The sequence below is a fragment of the Phoenix dactylifera genome, chromosome 16 (genome assembly GCF_051530095.1).
Source record: "Phoenix dactylifera cultivar Ajwa chromosome 16, Ajwa_hap1_PhDact_Kaust_v1.1, whole genome shotgun sequence".
In the NCBI taxonomy this organism is placed as follows: domain Eukaryota; kingdom Viridiplantae; phylum Streptophyta; class Magnoliopsida; order Arecales; family Arecaceae; genus Phoenix; species Phoenix dactylifera.
Genome location: NC_143205.1, coordinates 10,124,650 through 10,143,275, shown reverse-complemented (window position 1 = coordinate 10,143,275; position 18,626 = coordinate 10,124,650). Strand labels below are relative to the sequence as shown.

At 35.0% G+C, this 18,626-nt stretch overlaps 1 protein-coding gene across 1 annotated transcript; it reads left to right on the top strand.

Annotated features, from left to right (window-relative positions):
• Window positions 1-6,438: 6,438 nt before the first annotated feature.
• Window positions 6,439-18,205, top strand: LOC103720882 (Transducin family protein / WD-40 repeat family protein). Its single transcript, XM_008810834.6, has 13 exons — window positions 6,439-6,916; window positions 7,026-7,073; window positions 7,233-7,339; window positions 7,432-7,510; window positions 11,023-11,196; window positions 11,316-11,414; window positions 12,049-12,217; window positions 12,339-12,442; window positions 12,602-12,741; window positions 12,842-12,914; window positions 17,082-17,194; window positions 17,360-17,477; window positions 17,725-18,205. Exons 1-13 carry the CDS (start codon window positions 6,869-6,871, stop codon window positions 17,854-17,856), a joined length of 1,404 nt encoding a protein of 467 aa, XP_008809056.3. The 5' UTR covers window positions 6,439-6,868; the 3' UTR covers window positions 17,857-18,205.
• The last annotated feature ends 421 nt before the right edge of the window (window positions 18,206-18,626 follow it).

Genomic DNA, 18,626 nt, shown 5'->3' with positions numbered 1-18,626 from the left:
CTATATTAGGCCCGGTTTGGGGGAGGCTGTTAGAAGTAGAGTTGTTGAAAATAGAACTTTCTGAAGTAGAGCTTTTATAAAAAGCTATTTACTATTTGGTAACTATATTTGTAAAGTGTTGTGGCACTTTAACATGTATTTGATAAACAAACTGAGAAATTACTTTTATATAACAAAATTACAATAAAGGACATTACATAGTATTATACAACAGAGCATAGTAAAACATAACATATATTAATACATAAATATATGATATAGTATAATATTATTGTAATGTAAAATAATATTATTATAATATAGTAATATGACATTGTATAGCATAGCATAATAGTAATATAATTATTAGAGTAAATTAATTTTCCATAATATAACATAATATTAAATTATTTAACATAACATATTAATGTATTATGATATAATGTAATATATATTATATTTATAGTATAATACAATAATAAAGATATAAAATATCATAATTATTAGTATAAATTAATTTTTATAATATAATATACTATTAAATTATTTAACATAACATATTAATATATTATGATAAAATGTAATATAATTTTATATTTATAGTATAATACAATGATAAAGGTATAAAATATTATAATTATTAGTATAAATTAATTTTTCATAATATAACATAATATTAAATTATTTAACATAACATATTAATATATTATGATATAATGTATTATAATATTATATTTATAGTATAATACAATAATAAAGGTATAAAATATTATAATGATTAGTGTAAACCAATTTTTCATCCTTCGTATGACCATTTATCTCTCTAACAATTTTTCTAGCTATGTGATAAAATTGATTAAATGATTACTAGATGTTTAGATGAGAATCACATAGATGAGAAACTATTTGGCATATTCTATGTACGCAGTTTAAATAAGGCTTGGAATACACTTCATATAGCCTGGCACACAGTTAAGTCTTCGTGGCACACAGTTTAACCTTTCTAGCACACAGTTAAGTCTTCCTGGCACATAGTTAAGTAAGCTTCGTATACAGTTAAATAAGGATTGAACACAGTTAATATAGCCTGGTACACACATAATATATCTTAGTACATAGTTAATCAAGGCTTGCATATAGTTAATATCCATCTTCTCTAACTTTACCTTGTTCATACTTTTTTACATTGTTGATGTAGTAGCAACAAAAATACAAGTAACATTCATGTTTGGTCAAATACAAAATAAAACAGCATTTGCTTTGCTCTGCACTTAGAAGTCAACGAGCTATAAGTTGAGAAGCAATATGATCACGCAGAATATCCATCTCATGATTACCCAATATTTGGCTTTGCTCTGCACTCAATTCTTCATGTGGTTCATTAATCTTTAAACAATCAGAAAGGAGTAGATCCTCATTATCATCATAGACTGAAACTCCAAATCTTTGATTGCATGATTTCTAATAAAATTATGAATAGCCATGGAAGCCACCACAATTTGGACTTGTTTATGATAAGAAAAGTTGGGCATGGTACTCAATATTCTCCATCTACTTTTTCAGCATCCAAATGTCCTCTCAATAGTGCATCTCAAGGAGGAATGTGCATGATTAAAGATTTCATGCATACCCCTTGGTTGACTTCTATGTCGAAAATCTGGTAAATGATACATCTCCCCTTTGTAAGGCCCCATATATCCCAACATGTGAAGATATCCTACATCCACCAAATAATATTTACCTGCGCGCGCGCGCGCGCACACACACATATATATATATGAGTTAGTATTTTACACTTATGCATGAAAGTTAAAAAAGTATACCTGCATATTATAATATATTAAAATAATATATTTAATTAATATGCATATGTCTATATTATAATATATTTAATTAAAATGCATACCTCTAGTGGGTGTGGAAATTGGAGCTCTTTTCTGCGTAGAGCATCTAAAAAAAATATGAGTATCATGAGCAGTACCTTTCGATCCAACACAAACAAAAGTGAAACGCATGTCAAAATCATAATAAGCCATAACATTTTGTGTAGGAATCCCTTTTCGGCCAATATATGGTACTTATTTGGATGGAAAAAATTTCACTGGTATATGGGTGCCATCAATTGCTCCAATGCAGTCCTTAAAATAAGGCCACCAACGGCTATCATTACAGATTTTACTTGGAATATTTTTGAACTCTTTATCCAGTGGGTAATAATATCCTTGGGCATTCTTAAAACAACATTTAAAACATGGGTGAAGTATCTACTAACTGTTTCTTCGGAATGTTAAAATATTTTTTGAACCATCCTATTTCCAAACCCATGTCCTAGAATCGTCAAAAACATAGACACCAGCTCCTCAACAAGAATATATCTAGAAGCCTTTAAACCATATTTGACTTTCAACTCTATGCACAGATCAATAAATACATGTTTTTCCATTGGAAATTGTTGTTGGCATCTATATGGATTGCCATGTAAATTTTTGATACAAACTTGTATCCGGTTTGATAAGAGGTCCTACAAGGCTCCTTTTCAATATATTTTGTGTAATATTTAGTAACCATACCAACAGTTATAGTTAGTAGAACATAAAAATTATCATCATCAATTATCTCATCTTCACTGGAATAATTCTCCTCGGAACTATTGTCAATGCTGCCCATACCTGTAGAAAACATATTATGAAAAAAATAAAACATCCATAACAAATAAAACAAATGATATATAAATATATAATGCAAATAACACAAACAATATAAGAAAACACCAACACATAACATCTATAATATCCATAAAATCAATAGCATCCACGATACATTATCCAAGAGATACTGCAAATACATATAGTCCACCATCATTCTGTAATAGAAGTTCATAATTAAAACTACAAAACATATTGCCATAATAGTACGTCAACAACTACTTATGTAAGTTTGATATTCGCTTGAGCCATTCAATCTGAAGATTGGTATCTTGGAGAGTCACTAACATCTCTCGATATTCTGTTTTAAGGAATACCTCAGTAGTAATCAAAAATAGTTCAGGTTGTGCTACCATCTCAGGCATCACATGCACTATGCCTATCACCTCATCGATACTATGTCCAGGTTTATCAATCATCTTGGATGACACTGTACTTCTCTTCTCCATTACATCAATAAGACAACTCAATTGCTGAGATAGTTGTGCAGCACCCCCTACCTTCTTGCATTTCTTATCATGCAAAGTAGGGCTAACTCTCTTCTTTCCTCTCTCTTGGATAGCATCAGATGCAAGGGTAGGGTTAACATTAAAATTATCAGTGGGAACATCATCAATTTTATATGCAATCATATAATGGTCCTCATCTGAGTCACCTAAGCCCTCAAACATATCATTATTAACCTCATCCAACATCTCATGCACTCCAATTGTGTCCTTAACATCCTCCTGCACCAATAAAGCTGGTGCCCAGACCCCCTCCCCAGTGGCACTAGTATCTCTAAATAACCTATCTAATTTTATGGCATGTTGTAGACCATGTTCTTGAAACTTAACTGCATCAGAAATCTCCTGCAAGTTAACAATATATAGTTGTCAATAGTAGTTTATAAGTTAGTATAAAAAATCTTACAAATATTAAACTAGTGGCACATGTATCTACATTTTTTTTTCCCACCATGCATTTGGTGCATCTATTGTATTTCTAATAGGATCCCATCCAAGCCCTGTTTCCTTTCCCACCAATTTCATCCTAATACTCCAATTTGCTTTCAGGTTATCCCACTTATTTTTAAATTTTTTGTAGTCATATTGATTTCCAGTCTTCTCATTGAATTTTTTAATTATATTGGCACACCCTACCCTATTGAAATGTGTTTCTGGGCGATTACCAGCTTCAACTTCACCAATACATATATCGATAAACTCCTCCATCAATTTGTCATTCCAAATGGCCTTCCTCTTCTCATCTTGGGTTGATGGACCAGCAAGGGTATGTTGGCTCTTCTTAGACATTTGTTCTTCTTACAATGCAACAACAAAGACATGAAACATTTTGTCAAGCACAAGTCATGATTTCATCCATATTTATAAAGCACCTTGTAAAGCATATCTAAATATGCACAATTTACATACACATAGATTACGTACATATATAACTTACTATGTCATTTTCGTTTTAACTTACATACAATATTCTTTCTCTCTATCTCTCTATTACAAAAACAAAGAGAGAACTCTCTGTCTCTCTGTTACAGAGTGTAATAGAGTGTAACAAAGAGAGAGAATATTGATGAAAATAGAAACCAGCATTTTGCCCCATCAAACATGATAGCCAAAAGATACTAAAACACAACCAATTTGGTATCATGGATATATTATTACAGGAGCATGATAAGATGGGTAAAGACACCTATGATAGACTGAAGTCAGATGGATGACTAGATGATTCTAGAGTGGTATGCGATACAAATATGCTTAGGCAACATCAACATTGTACATTTCAAAACACTCGGCTACAAGCATGCAGAAGTATGTATAGAATGCTAAGTTGATGGTGGTAAAACTAGGAACGACAAGGTGCTGCAATAGTAGGAGCATGTAAGTCACCATAGATGATTAAATATAATGAAGAATCAAATGAAGAGGTATGGGTATGTGTAGCTAAAATCTGGGGAAGTCCCAACAAATAGAAGAGATCAGATTACACAAAGGGTTGGGAAGAGGAAGAAAAAGATTAAAACATGGAAGCTAGTTGTAAACAATATCCGGAAAAGCTTGTGATTATAATGGATGTGATCCTGAATATAAATGATTTGCAAATATGGATTTGTAATGCAAATCTCAATTACATCCAAATAATTAGGTTTATTATTATATTCGATATGTATAGCACAAGCAAAGTATGAAGCAATATAAGTTCCATAAAATACAATTACATGAAAAATACATGGACATTTAATTAGAGTAAATAAAAATATTAACTACAATAATGAGATGATGCAAATAAAGAATACTGGCGCTGGAATCACTAACCGTGAATTTTGTTGAAGAATGACAATGTAAGTGGTAATTTGAATCTTTAAGTCAAAAGCATAAGCATAAAATATTTTGGCTAATTAAGGATAAAAGGAGTATTCTTACTTCTTAAAGCTTCAAAGTGCAAAGAAGATTGCAAATTTCTGAGCGAGTAGGTGACAGTACCTAGCAGAGGATGATCCCATCTTAAGTTAGAAGGCAACAATAATATTACCAAACCCCAAAGCACTGCTAACCATCAAAATTCTAAACACAAAACTATTGACAGCTGGCGCGGCAGAAGAGATTCGAAAAGAATCACCGAGAACTCTCTCTCTGAGAGAGATCCCATGAACCGCGAGATCATTAAGGATACAGTGAGAGTTTGTGGTCCATGGCAGAGAGAGATCCTCTCTCTGTAATGGAGAGAGATCTCGCGGTCACCCATGGACTGCAAGATCAGTAAGGGGAGGCATCGTGGACCGTAGTGCTGCGGTCCACGGTGTCGCGGCTTGAGCCTGGACCGTGATGCCGCGGTCTATGTGCTCTTCTTCGCAGTCTATGCTCGAGGTGGACCTCAGCGTGGATCGCGAGGTCGATGAAAAAAAACAAAAGATGGATTTTGGAAGGTATGGAGAAGAAATTAAAAATTTTTCCTTCTAAAACGTGGTTCAAAAGATGCATACAAAAATAGAAAAGAAAAATACATTTTCTTGCGGAAGGAATCTGGCGGCTAGGGTTCTTGGCTCCAGCAGATTTTTAGATTTATAAAGAGACAAACTGTATAATTATTATATTTTATTATGGGTGTTTTGGTCAAAAAATAGTTTTCCAGCAAAGCGAAAAACAACGTTTTCGGAAAGCTCTAAAATGGAGCTTCTTCCACTCAAAAAGCTAAAACAACTTTCCGAATTTTTTATCAAACACTCTTTTTTATATCTAAAAGTGCTTTTGGAGGGCCAGAAAGTGCTTTTTGGTCCTCCAAAAACTCCCCCAAACGAGCCTTACACTCACTGTTCTCAAAAGAGTCCAGGTACATTAAAATATTATTCTCAGGAACTCTTTCTTTCTTGCTTAGGGCTCTTTGGATATTTAGGACATAAGCCCGATACCAATGGATCTGAATTTCTGTTCTATGGACTTGAACTTCAACATTCAAGAGTGGAAAATCATGCAATGCAGAAATTTGACCTTATGTTTGGATGCAAAAACCTCATTTTTATCACATTTCCTTTTATTCTTTTCTCGTCCTTAGCCGTAACAACTCAGGACCTCATCCAAAATCGCTAGCCGAAATGTATTATTTAGGTTCTTTGATCCTGTATAAGTACTCAGAAGAGGGGGAGCTGCCGCGGGTACCCCGCGAGTTTGTGTTTTTTAAGTTTATTGGATGTATTTGTACATAAAAAAAAAAAAAAAAGCCTATCAATTTAACGGCCCTGATATGTGGAAAAGTTGAGGATCAAAACTCTCTTTATCTCGCTCAATCACTTCACACGATCTCCTCCTCCTCTCCCTCTCTTCGCCGGCGCCCTCCACCACCGCCGCCGCCGCTCCTCCGCCCAAGCCCTCCCCTCTCTTCTCTTCTCTCAGCGGCGCCTTGCTCTGTTCGCCGGCATTAATAGGAGTTCCGAGAAAACCCATATTTTAGACCCTGGAACTTAACCAGCCAGACCCAGTAAGCCGTCGGACAATCCAGGCCTTCCATTATGAAATGAACGGTTAATAAATATTTGCATTTTCTTTTTTGCTGCCGATTTTTGGCAGCACCTTAAGAAAACCCTTGCTATAAACCCTCGCCGCAATTTTTATTCCGTTAAAGTTAGGGTTTTAGATCGCTGCGCTTATTCTCTTCCTCGCGAGAGAGAGAGAGAGAGATCTCCAGAGATGGTTCGCAGTCTCAAGAACCCTAAGAAGAGCAAGAGAAAGAACAAGGTGCGCCCTTCGCTTCCCATCCACTTCTTTTCTCTACATCGCTATCCGTCGATTCTTTCCCTTTTCAAACCATTTATTCTAATGGTATCTGTTGTTTTCTTTGTTGCAGGGATCAAAGAAGCGTGAATCTTCTTCTGTGCCATCGGCGCCTGCTAAGGTGAAAGAAAATTGATCCAAAAAATCATCTTTTTTCCCTTTTAATTTCTCATACTGTAGCTTGAATAGCATTTGTTTGCTTGCGGACTTGTTTTTCTTGAACATCTAGTTAAATTTTGTTCAACTATTGAATTTTATATAATTATGTTGGTGTCTTTAGGTATGGCAACCTGGTGTTGATAAGTTAGAAGAGGGAGAGGAGCTCCAATTTGATCATTCAGTATATAATTATCTTCGTGCATTTAATATCGGGTGGCCTTGTTTGAGGTAGGATGTTGGAAAGGGAAAAGTTACGTTCTTTTTTTTCGATTCTGATATAATGTTGTCTTGCTAATGCATTTTTTGAATTGTTGGTGTAGTTTTGACATAGTGCATGATTCATTGGGATTGATCCGGACAGAGTTTCCACACACAGTATATGGCGTTGCAGGGACCCAGGTTCTTTTCTCTCACCTCTAAGTCTTCAAAATTACTCTATTCTATTATATAGAATGGTGAAACTTGGAAGCACCTTTGAGGAGTGTTCTAGAATACTCAATTTGGGTTTTCAATCACATATATTAGTTTTTTGCCAAGTTGTGATGAACCTGTGCGTTCTTGAGATAGTTATTTGGACCCAACTTATCCGTGGGAGGGGGGATGATCTTGTAGAATCACCTAGTTGTAGAAGAGAAAAATGAGAAATTATTTCAATTAACTTGTTATAGAGAGACTGCCTTTTTATTTCCGAAGCAATTGATCGTGACCGGGTCATCATGCATTTGCCCCAAACTATTCCTTTCAAGTCTTTGTTTTAGAACTGCCCTTGATGTCGTCCTCGAATGGAGAGTTGCAAATGTACTCTAGCATCGTCTTACTATGCCACAATTATGGAGTCAACTTCTTATTTGAAACCAAGTTCCAGGGTCTGATGCACTTCATTTATGGCTGATTGGACACTGAGTTAGAGTTGGAATTCCAGAGAATAGTTGTCACAGGCAGATTTTCAGTTAGCTACTATTCAAGAGCCATTTCTCGGTGTTACACAATATCTCCATACAATGGCAAGTGGACTCTATTGTTTCATGAACAGTATTTGTTGCCTGATAGCTCTTTTAGGAATTGAACCCATGTTCAGTCATGACTTTTTAAGATCATATGTTTGTCTGGACAGATTGCGGCTCAGCGCCAGAGCCTTTATGTAGTCTTTTGTTTTCTGTTTTTGTTGGTCGCCTCCACACTCGTCATGTGTAAGCCACTGTTGTACCCAAAAAAAAAAATCATATGTTTGTCCAGGGTTGGGATCTGCCCAGATTAGAAAGTTACTCCTAGGATTGTCTACTCAATTACTTTTACCCATTAAAGAAAAAGCTGAACTTTAACCCAATAGGGCATGCATATTCAGTTTGTAATAACTCATGGCAAGCCCAGAAATACTCTTGACTATGCTGGGAGGTCTTCTGTGGCATGATTGGCACGATATCTGAATTGTAGATGATGAATATTGTAAATCTCTGAAGTTAAAACTAAGGCTGGATCTTATGAATAAAAGGTCTAATGTAAAAGAGTGGTGGAGGAGAATGAAAACTAATTACACTAAGAGAATTACAGCCAGAGGAGATTGTAATTAGGGAAAAAATGTCCATGATTTTTTTTTTCGATTTGTGTTCAACTACGTTATCCTTAAAGGCAAATCTTAAGGTATAAGCTGTAAATTTTGATAGAGTGGAAGAACAAAACAAAGGTCAAACAAGTTGGTGCTAGGCCAAATATCCATCAATGCTATTCTGTTAAAGATTGGCTTACATTGTAGGATGATATGATGATAATCTTAAATGATTTCTATTAATAAGGGTATTGTTAAAACTTTTATCCTCAAAGAATCGAAATTATGGCTCTCAAGGATTATAGATCAATCAGCTTGTTAAACAAGAGCTAAATAGATTGAAAAAAATACAAGTAGAGAGACTAAAAAAGAAGCTTGTGTTTTCGAAGTTGTCACCAATGATGTGCTCACTGTTTGAATGATTTGCTCTTAGTAGTCCACCACATATTTTGGTCTTGTTTGCAAAGTTGACCTTGAAGAAGTTTTTAGGTCAACATGAATTAGAAGCATCGATGGTATGTCCTGTAAAACATAGGACTTGGTGGGTGATGGATTGATTGGATGAAATGTTCCATCCTGACTCTTCTAGCTCTAGTAATTGTCCTTTCTGAGCTGTTATGATGTGGGCAAGGATCTGAATAAAGGTGCTAGAACTTATTCAGTATGAATAGGAGTTGTTTACTTTTAGGCATTCATTCTTACATATATAAGATGGAAAGGTTGCCTATTCAATTCTTGGATATTGGCTGTTCGGAACCTACTGGTGCATGATTAGGAATAATTGGAGGGTTAGTTTAATAAAAGATGATAGGTAGGAGATTAAGTTGTTTTTCTTTGCAATTACTTTGATAAAATCCTTATTGGACAGCCATCTGGTTTACCAATTTTCTATTTTCATGACCAATCTTGCCACTTTGATGAAATTTGATAGAACTCAAAGCAGTACCCATATGTGGAGCAAGAGTGGATGAAACAGTTGTAAAGAGATTGATCTTGCGAGTTATGCTTAAATTTCTGGCCTAAAGCACAAGGACTTGATATTATATATTTGAAAATTGTGAACAAGTTTTTCTTAGTGAAATGGGTGTGCAGGTTGGAGGACGAGGAGGTAGCTCATAAAAGATGGTTAAAATCTAGATATTGAAGGAAAATGTGCAATTGTTTCATGCCAGTGAATTGAGAAGATGTTGCTTTAGAAAGGGATTGACTTGGTGGGAAAGAGCTCTCTAAAATGTATAACGTATAACATATATAGCAACCATATAACAGTTGTTATATATGTGTGGTGTTAACATGGTGTTAATTTGTTATCTGACTGTTAATTTTTTGATATATTTATTGTTTAGAAAAACAAGATCATTTTCATAAAGTTCTCCTCAGTAGGATTGTCAGTGATTGAACATGTAAATTGAATACAAACTGCTATATAAGATGTACAGCATCTAAAGTTCCTGAGGGACTACAAAATCAAATGTCTCGGAAATTTGCTTTATGTGCATCAAATGGTCTTAGAATGGACCACGGTTTGGATTTTTTATAATCTAGAAATTGTCAAATGATATTTTAATTTTGGTTTTGTGTATCTTTTGAGATTCATTCATCAAGATCAAAGGTCGTGTTTCTCCACTCATATAGTTTACATTATATTTTGGGCGCTAAGTCATATGGTTTCTCAAAAGCTTATTGGGGATTAAAGGAGAAACCAGGGGAAGTCTCTTCAGATAAGAAGAAATTTGACGTGCTAGACAAGAAGAAAACAAGCGTGGGGTTCAATGTTAGAAAAGAGAGCTAAAGTATGAGAATGTCATTAAATAATCTTATGAAGATAAGGTGTTGAAAGTATATACAGGTATCTACTAAGGAACTGGAATAAGCCCAATAAAAATAAAGGGGTGGAGGATGTATAAGTATAACTATCTTCTAATAATGAAGGAAAGCTAGATTTTGGTGGATTTGTCACTAACGGTAAATATATTCAACTATACAGTATCTTCCTCAAAGTTCATCCGCAAAGCCCCTTAATTGTGATAATGAAGTGAATAAAAGAACATTTGCATAAAAGGATTTAGCAAGAAGGCAAACTGCATCCTCATGTCCACCTTTTCAAATTTTGTATAAGGTTATTTTCTTCATCTCTTTTGTCAGACCCTATGTTACAAACTAGATTTCCTCGCTACTTTGTTTATTTAATATTTCTTATAGAAATTAAAGCTCATAATATTCTAATTAAGATTGCTGTAGTTGCTATTTTTTTGTTAGAGTAGGCTTGAGAAATTAATATGGCAAGTGGATTCATATAACTTGTGGCAAAATTATGACTGCATTTGTAATTAAAGAAATTTTGAGATTTTGTTGGTTTTTGTAGGCTGAGCAAGCATCCTGGAATTATATTGGAATTTTCAAGCTCTCCAATATAGTAGGAAAGAAGCGTGAATTAGTGCCTGCTTCATCTGCTGATAATGACACTGAAATGGATAGTGAGAGTAGCAGCGATGAAGATGAAGATGAGAGTGATGAATCTATGCAACCTGTTCTACAGGCAAGTGAACTATTCTGTCCACAAGATTTCATGTAGCAGTAGCTGGTATCTCAGTGCTAAAATTTGGGCCATAAAGAAATGCGGAAAGATCTTATGATGTTTTTCGGTTGTGATAACAGCTTCACAAGGTGGCTCATCAGGGTTGTATAAATCGCATTCGCTCAATGACACAAAAACCACATATTTGTGCCGCATGGGCTGATGCTGGCCATGTGCAGGTTGGGCAATCTTTTCATGGTTTGAGTTTTGCAAATACTTGGATCTTTAAGATTATCTGATCTGTGTTGTCTTCTATTTTTGGTATTAGAGCAGACATCATGTACTGTACACTGTTCATTAAGACATTGAATTTTTAAGCAAATGCTTAATCTTGCTGTGGTATTGGTAAAATAAATAGCATCAGGTATTTTCAGCAGATTAAATTAAATTTTGCAGATCTACATTTGCCTGGTTGATGTTCCATAATTGCCTCATTGATGTTCCACAATTGGGTCCTGAAGTTTTCTAATTCAGGAAGATGTTTTCCCAACTATTATAGATCTTGAAGAAATGGCTGAAATTTTGCAAGTATTTCAATGAATCCATTGTTAAGGGCAATGTCCAAATGTAACCATAGTTATGACCCTGAATATGAGTTTCATGGTAAGATTTTGTCAATATAAAATATATAAATCACTAATTTTCAAAAAAAAAAAAAAACTTTACTACTGTCTTGTTATTCAGAGTGCTGCATTTATGGTTGTGCTAGAAAACATAGGGATATATATGAACACTTTCTATAATTTTATTATCATTTTGACAAGTAGGTTTAGGTATATAAAGAACTACAAATTTTGCTGCAATTTTGTGCAGGTCTGGGACTTCAGCTCGTTTCTTAATGCTTTAGCAGAATCTGAAAGAGACACGAGCAGTGGAGATAATAGTTTACATCGGCTCTCTCCCATAATAAAGTTTGGTGGACATAAGGATGAAGGCTATGCAATAGACTGGAGTTCTGTTGTTCCTGGAAGGCTCGTCTCTGGTATGGCTTTCAAGTGGTAGACAATATGCCTCATTGTTCTCTTAAGGATTTCAGGTTTATTGATTGTTTTTCCTTAGGAAAACATAAAGTTAATGAGGTTATTTGTTCTTTGATTTTGAAGGTGATTGCAATAATTGTATTCACCTATGGGAGCCCTCATCTGAAACATGGAGTGTGGATATGAGTCCTTTTGTCGGGCATACCGCAAGTGTGGAAGATTTACAAGTATATTTTCTATCTGGAAAGTAGATTTTGAGATCTTTAATATGTAATTTCTAGCTTCCAATGCTCTATATATCTGGAAAACATGCCACATGCAATGCTTGATTTTTATCTACCATTCAAGTATTACCAAGTTAGTATATCATTTTGTTATCTGCTCAGTGGAGTCCAACAGAAGCCGATGTTTTTGCCTCTTGCTCGGTGGATGGAACAATAGCAATATGGGATACCCGGATAGGGAAATCACCAGCAGTTTCCTTGAAGGCACATAACACTGATGTCAATGTTATTTCATGGAACCGGTATGCATAAAGGTTCTTTGTTATTTTGTATTGCACGTGCTTGTGATTGGATTTTGGGGGTCATATAATCCCTTCACTTTATTTTCACAATCTTGAGTAGGCTGGCTAGCTGTATGATAGCCTCTGGAAGTGATGATGGTGCCTTTTCAATTCATGATCTTAGATTGATCAAGGTAAAACTCTGGTGTCTTTTATATTCCTCCAGCTTTTGCAATTTTGTTCTTTTCCTTTTTTACCGGTTTAAGAATAATCTGCATGCCAGTCTAAGTTTTCAGTACTTTCAGGATTGTAGACCTCTTGATTTTCCAGAGATGAAACAACAAATGTTTATGCTTTTTCCCCTTTCTTTTTCCTTCAGCATGCAAATGTATGACTATATTGTATTGAGTTCTGACTTTCTGAAGATTCTTGTTTGTTAAATTCTATTAACAGATGTCCTTGTCCTGTAAGTCTACTGTTTAATATTTATTTGATAACTGATTTTCAGGGAAGAGATGACTTACAGCTGCAGGGGCAGTATAGAATCAAATATTTAGGCTTGTTAAGCATGGGGGGAAAATTGTTTGGAAGACAATTAAAAACATCCCAACGATTGTTATAAATGTTCAAGTAAAAGTATCAAGAAAAGATAAAGGGAAAAGGACAGAATTTCCAAATATGAAGCAAAAAATGCTGGTTTGTTGTAAACAATGCAAGAAATTGGAGACATTTTTTCCCTGTGAAGTCACCCCTGAATTATGAAAATTATTTAGAGACAAAAGACATGGGTAAGTCAAATTTCATCGAAATTTATGGATACACCTAATGTCACATGTTATTTGCTTGTACTACTTTTAAAACTCTAGTGTCACCCTTTACCTCTCGGACTTTGATATCATCAGGGACTTGTGCTGATTCTTTTGTCTCTCAAGATTGCGTTAAGCTTTTCTTGAGGATCTCCCAAGTTCATTTTTGTACTCCACTTTTCACAATGCATTATGTAATCTCTTTTAACCATAGTCTTGACTATATGTTTATGTAAAGTTTCATATATGAAGTTCCGAGATCAATTGTGAAACTTTTGCTGATGTGCCTTACTTTCCAAATTGCAGCAAAATTCATGGATGGTGAATTCTTTGATATACATTTCATATTTTATGCAGGCCTTGCTCTTCTTTTTGATCTGATTTTGAAGGGATGTTTTAATTTTGGAGGCTTTTAATATCTTATTATTTAATTATCAATGAACATTTTAATGGATGAAGAGGAAACTTCCATCGTATGTTCAATTTGTTCTTGACTTATGGTGTTATCACATAATAAATTCATATTCAGCTTCCATTTTTAATTGGATATATGTAAGTCGTGACTTTGGTTTTATTTCTTATTATACTTCATTGAATCATGACCGATCCTTAAGAGTAGGAACCTTCTACCTAGGGTCACGGATCTGTTCTGGAAACTCCCTAAAGACTCGAACCTGCACCCACTGCCTAAAGGTTTCCTTCCAGAGTTTTTTTTCAATGTCTGCTTCCCCGAACCTGCAGCCATACTTGAACCTGCATGTCATCTAGATTCTAGCAACTAAGGACCAAATAACCAAGAAACTGTATAATAAATTAAATAGCATCAGATATGTAGAATCAAATTCTTATCACTTTCTTTCCATTCATCTGTTTGCAAGCTTTCTCAAGTACCTGTCGAGATATCTGGTATTTATCAATAGTCAGTTATTGTTAGTCAGTCATCTTTAAAAGATTGTTTAGGAACTTGAACCACTTTAGTTGCCTTGTAGATGCGATAGTTAGTAAGTAGAGTATTATTTCCAAGGTTTGAAAACTTTGTTGCAGTTTCTGTTTTGGTTGGGCTTGGGGAGTTCAATTTCACAAAAAATTCAGTGATTTCGGAAGTTTCTTTCCAAGTTTTGGAGTTTGGTTGAGAAAACAAGAAAATCCCCTAAAAATAGAAGGAAAATAAAGAAGCTAGGAAAGTTAATATGTAACATTTTAGAATATTTTGTGTTATATAGATTCTTTATGTGTGTAATTTCTACAATTTGCATATAAGTGAAATTCATTTAGTATACTTGGATTTTGTACTATGGATACTTCAATTGGTCAAAAATTCATTATATTGGTAATTGCAAAGCGTTTTAGTGCCTAGTGCAAATATTATTTTCATTTTTCTGTTGAACTCACAATGACACTCTTACTCACTATTTCATGTAAATGGCTACATAAGCAAATGCATAGTTACAGATTTACTTATTTATTTTATATAGACAATGTATGTTATTCCTATGACTAAACTGTTTTTGTTCATGCTAGTCTTCATAAAGATGACAATAAGGTCCTTTTCAAAGACCTCAACCCAACAACTATCATGTCTCTTATTTATACCTTATTTTAGTTCAAGAAAAAAGAAAGAAAAAGGCATTGACAATTAATAATATATAACCTATGTATTCAAGTACATAACTAAATGACCCTGATATAAACAGAAAAAGAAAATTTAAATGGAAGCATATATGTTTGGTTGTGTTCAGTTTTGGCCGAACTGGTTGAAACTGAACCGAAACTGGTCAAGTTTGGCTGTAACTGTCCAAAACTGCCAAAACTGACTGAGATCCAAAACTGATGATCAGTATCAGTCCGCTCTTGGCCAAACCGACCAGTTTTGGCCTAAATGAATTGGTTTCGTCTGAAACTTAAAACTTTGATCAGTTTTCTCTCACTTTTTGGGTAGGTGGTAATTGATGTAACTGGACTTAGAAAATATCTATTTATTATTCTCATATTTTTTGTTCTTTTAAAAGAGAGAACTTGTCCATATGTTTGCTAGTGCTAATGCGGTCTCACAATTATTTATTTTTCTGCAAATTCATCCACGTGATGCTTTCAAATGAGTCTACATCTTCATATATTCCATAGTTGAATGGATTGTCTTGATTTTATGAGAGCTTTTTCCCCTCTTTCACATGATGAATTGTCAGAATCTTCAATAGTATTGACTTTGATGTAATAAGCCTTCCACTTCAAGTAATTCTGGGTAGTCACTGATGACTGCAAAAACGACTTAAAAAATCTAGTGCCATGACTTATGCTTATCAGGGGGGACATAAAATTTGGCATTCTATTTTTTAAGCCTCATAAAATTATTCAATTTTTTGTTGAAACTGATGCGAAGGCCATTGCTAGAAGAAGTGAAGGGTGGTTTTTCTTAGAGGAAGGTCCCATGTGCCAATAATTCCCTTTCTTCCCGAGTTTCCCCGAGCATTAAGGCTTGTACATGATTATCAACATGTGTAACCATTTTTGGTTCTAACAGAATCCTTGTGTTAATGATATGATTGCAGAACACATCCCCTTGGCCTCAGCTTGTCCGTTTGTTCGTCTGCCCCATTTTGTCAACCAGTTAACTCCTGTATTATGCTCTCTAAGTTTATATATGACATTTCAATCAAGGGATTGGTTCATCAGACAGAAATACTCCTTTCAAGATACTAATGAGCTCCCAAACCAAATAGTAAGGCCATTTATTAACTTTACTGAATACTGTACATCTGACTCAAATGAGGTTCTTATATGGAAGAGAGGAAGAGCAACTCTTAAGCTATCCTTAACTGCTAGCAGCTCTAGTTTATTAATGTCCTCACTGTATTTCTGTATTTCTATCAATAACTGTTGTGCGATCCATTTCTATCCTCGAAGAAGCGCCTGTGAACCATGTCTCTGTTACCATTTGATTCATCTCCGCTTGAGACAATCCAGTCAGGTAGATTGACAGATTTATTCAATTGCTTGCCTTACTATCCCATACCATCCATAAAAAATTAACTGATACCCATAAGTTAGACACAGCGACCCACAATTTTCCAACCTTGTGTTGCTATTTCCCTTCCATTCAATTACTACCTCATTCCTCCACCTTTGTGATTTCCATGAATTATTTTTTCTACATTTCAATTCACTTTCTTTGACAGTAAAAGGATCCTACCACGTTTGCCCATACAAGGTTGAAAGCCTCCTATACTACCATTGTTGCTTTAGTGAAACTTCCCAGTGATGTTTTGGAATTATGTAAGTCAGGCCTGTATTTTCCCTATCATTTTTATTGATTTTCAGTATAAAAACATTAATGCTGGATTGCATTTCTGGAATTATGTCAATGGAATTTGAACACCACAGTCTCAGTCATTTTCCTTTCCTATCAGTTTTATTGGTTTTCAGCATGAAAACACTAATCCTGGTTTGCAGCTTCTAAAATTCAGTGAGAGTCACTTGTTCGCTTTCTGTTTTTTTATTTTCTTACACTGATTTAAAATGTAGCTTTTTTACTTTTTTCTTTCTTTACGTGCACAGGGGGACTCACTAGTGGCACACTTTGAGTACCACAAACATCCCATCACATCCATTGAGTGGAGTCCTCATGAAGCATCTACCTTAGCTGTTTCATCTGCAGACAATCAGTTGACGTAAGATACATTTTTGTCTGTCTGAGGCTAAAGGATTCTCTCTCTCTATATATATATATATATGTGTGTGTGTGTGTGTATCTGTATGGGTGCGCATGTGCACATGTGCACATATGCATGTGTGACAGATCATGTAATATGTTGTTTGGTTTTTTCTATATGTAGGATATGGGACCTTTCATTAGAGAGGGATGAGGAAGAGGAGGCTGAATTCAAAGCCAAGATGAAGGATCAAGTGAATGCCCCTGAAGATCTACCACCACAGCTCCTTTTTGTTCATCAGGTACTTCCATAGCCAGTGACTCGAATCAAATCCAGTTATTTTACCTTTAGTGTTTTTGATTGCAATGCCATAGTGGTTTTAGCTCCATTTAACAACAATTTATGTGTGTTCTCGAGTCCTTAGTATGAGTGAGCCAGGGCTTATAGACTAAATGAGTTGCATTCCTGATGTTTCCTTATATTACGACTCGGTGAGGACACTGTTTACTAAGCTTGTGGGGCCTTGTTTCTTTTGAACTGATGGGCAGGGTCAAAAGGATTTGAAGGAATTGCACTGGCATACACAGATCCCAGGGATGATCATATCTACTGCTGCTGATGGCTTCAATATCTCGATGCCTGCTAATATCGAAACCACCCTTCCATCAGGTGGTGCATAAATTATCTGACTGACGTGCGTATCAGTGTTGAAGAATAGGTCAGTTGCAAGCAAGTTTTGAGATAGCCTAGTTTTGTTGGCTTGCGCCGGTTTTGATCTAAGGAGGCATATTTGGTAGAAAGTCCCTTTTTGGTGGATTGCAGGGATTGCTGCTTGTTCCTCTGTTAGAGTACATAGTGAGATGTCTATCACTTCCTGTTTTTAAGTACGGATGAATTATTGTAAACTTTGGAAAGGGAAGTGTCAAGTTACCATCTAAACGGATGAGCCTATCTGTATTTATATTGCTAATAACAATAAGCCACTCTATTATCTATGATTATGATTGTAATGTTTGCAGCTGTTTAAAACAATCTTGTCAGCGCTGTTGTCCTGGTAGCCATCATTAAGAAGTTGGTGGGGTGATCTCATGCCTGCTAAAATTGCTGGACTGCTTGCTATGATGACAAAGGCTTTATAGCATGGTGCCTTTTTTTTTTTTTGTTAATTGCTGATTCTGGCTTGTAATTTGGAACTTATGCTTTTTAAATTTTTAAGCCTGATGCAACAATGCAGGGATTGGAGTTCAAATAAGAATTCTCTAACTAGATTTTTGTTATTTTCTTCCATTTTTCACAATAGAATCCAAAGAATGAAATAATGCAGGGATTGGGTTTGCCAAGTCATTGGCTTTCCTATCTAACACATGGTCATTTTCCACAATAGTTGCATTTATTGTTTGTGTGGTGGACAGCTCTTTTTTATTGAGAAATCATAGAGCTGCTACTGGCG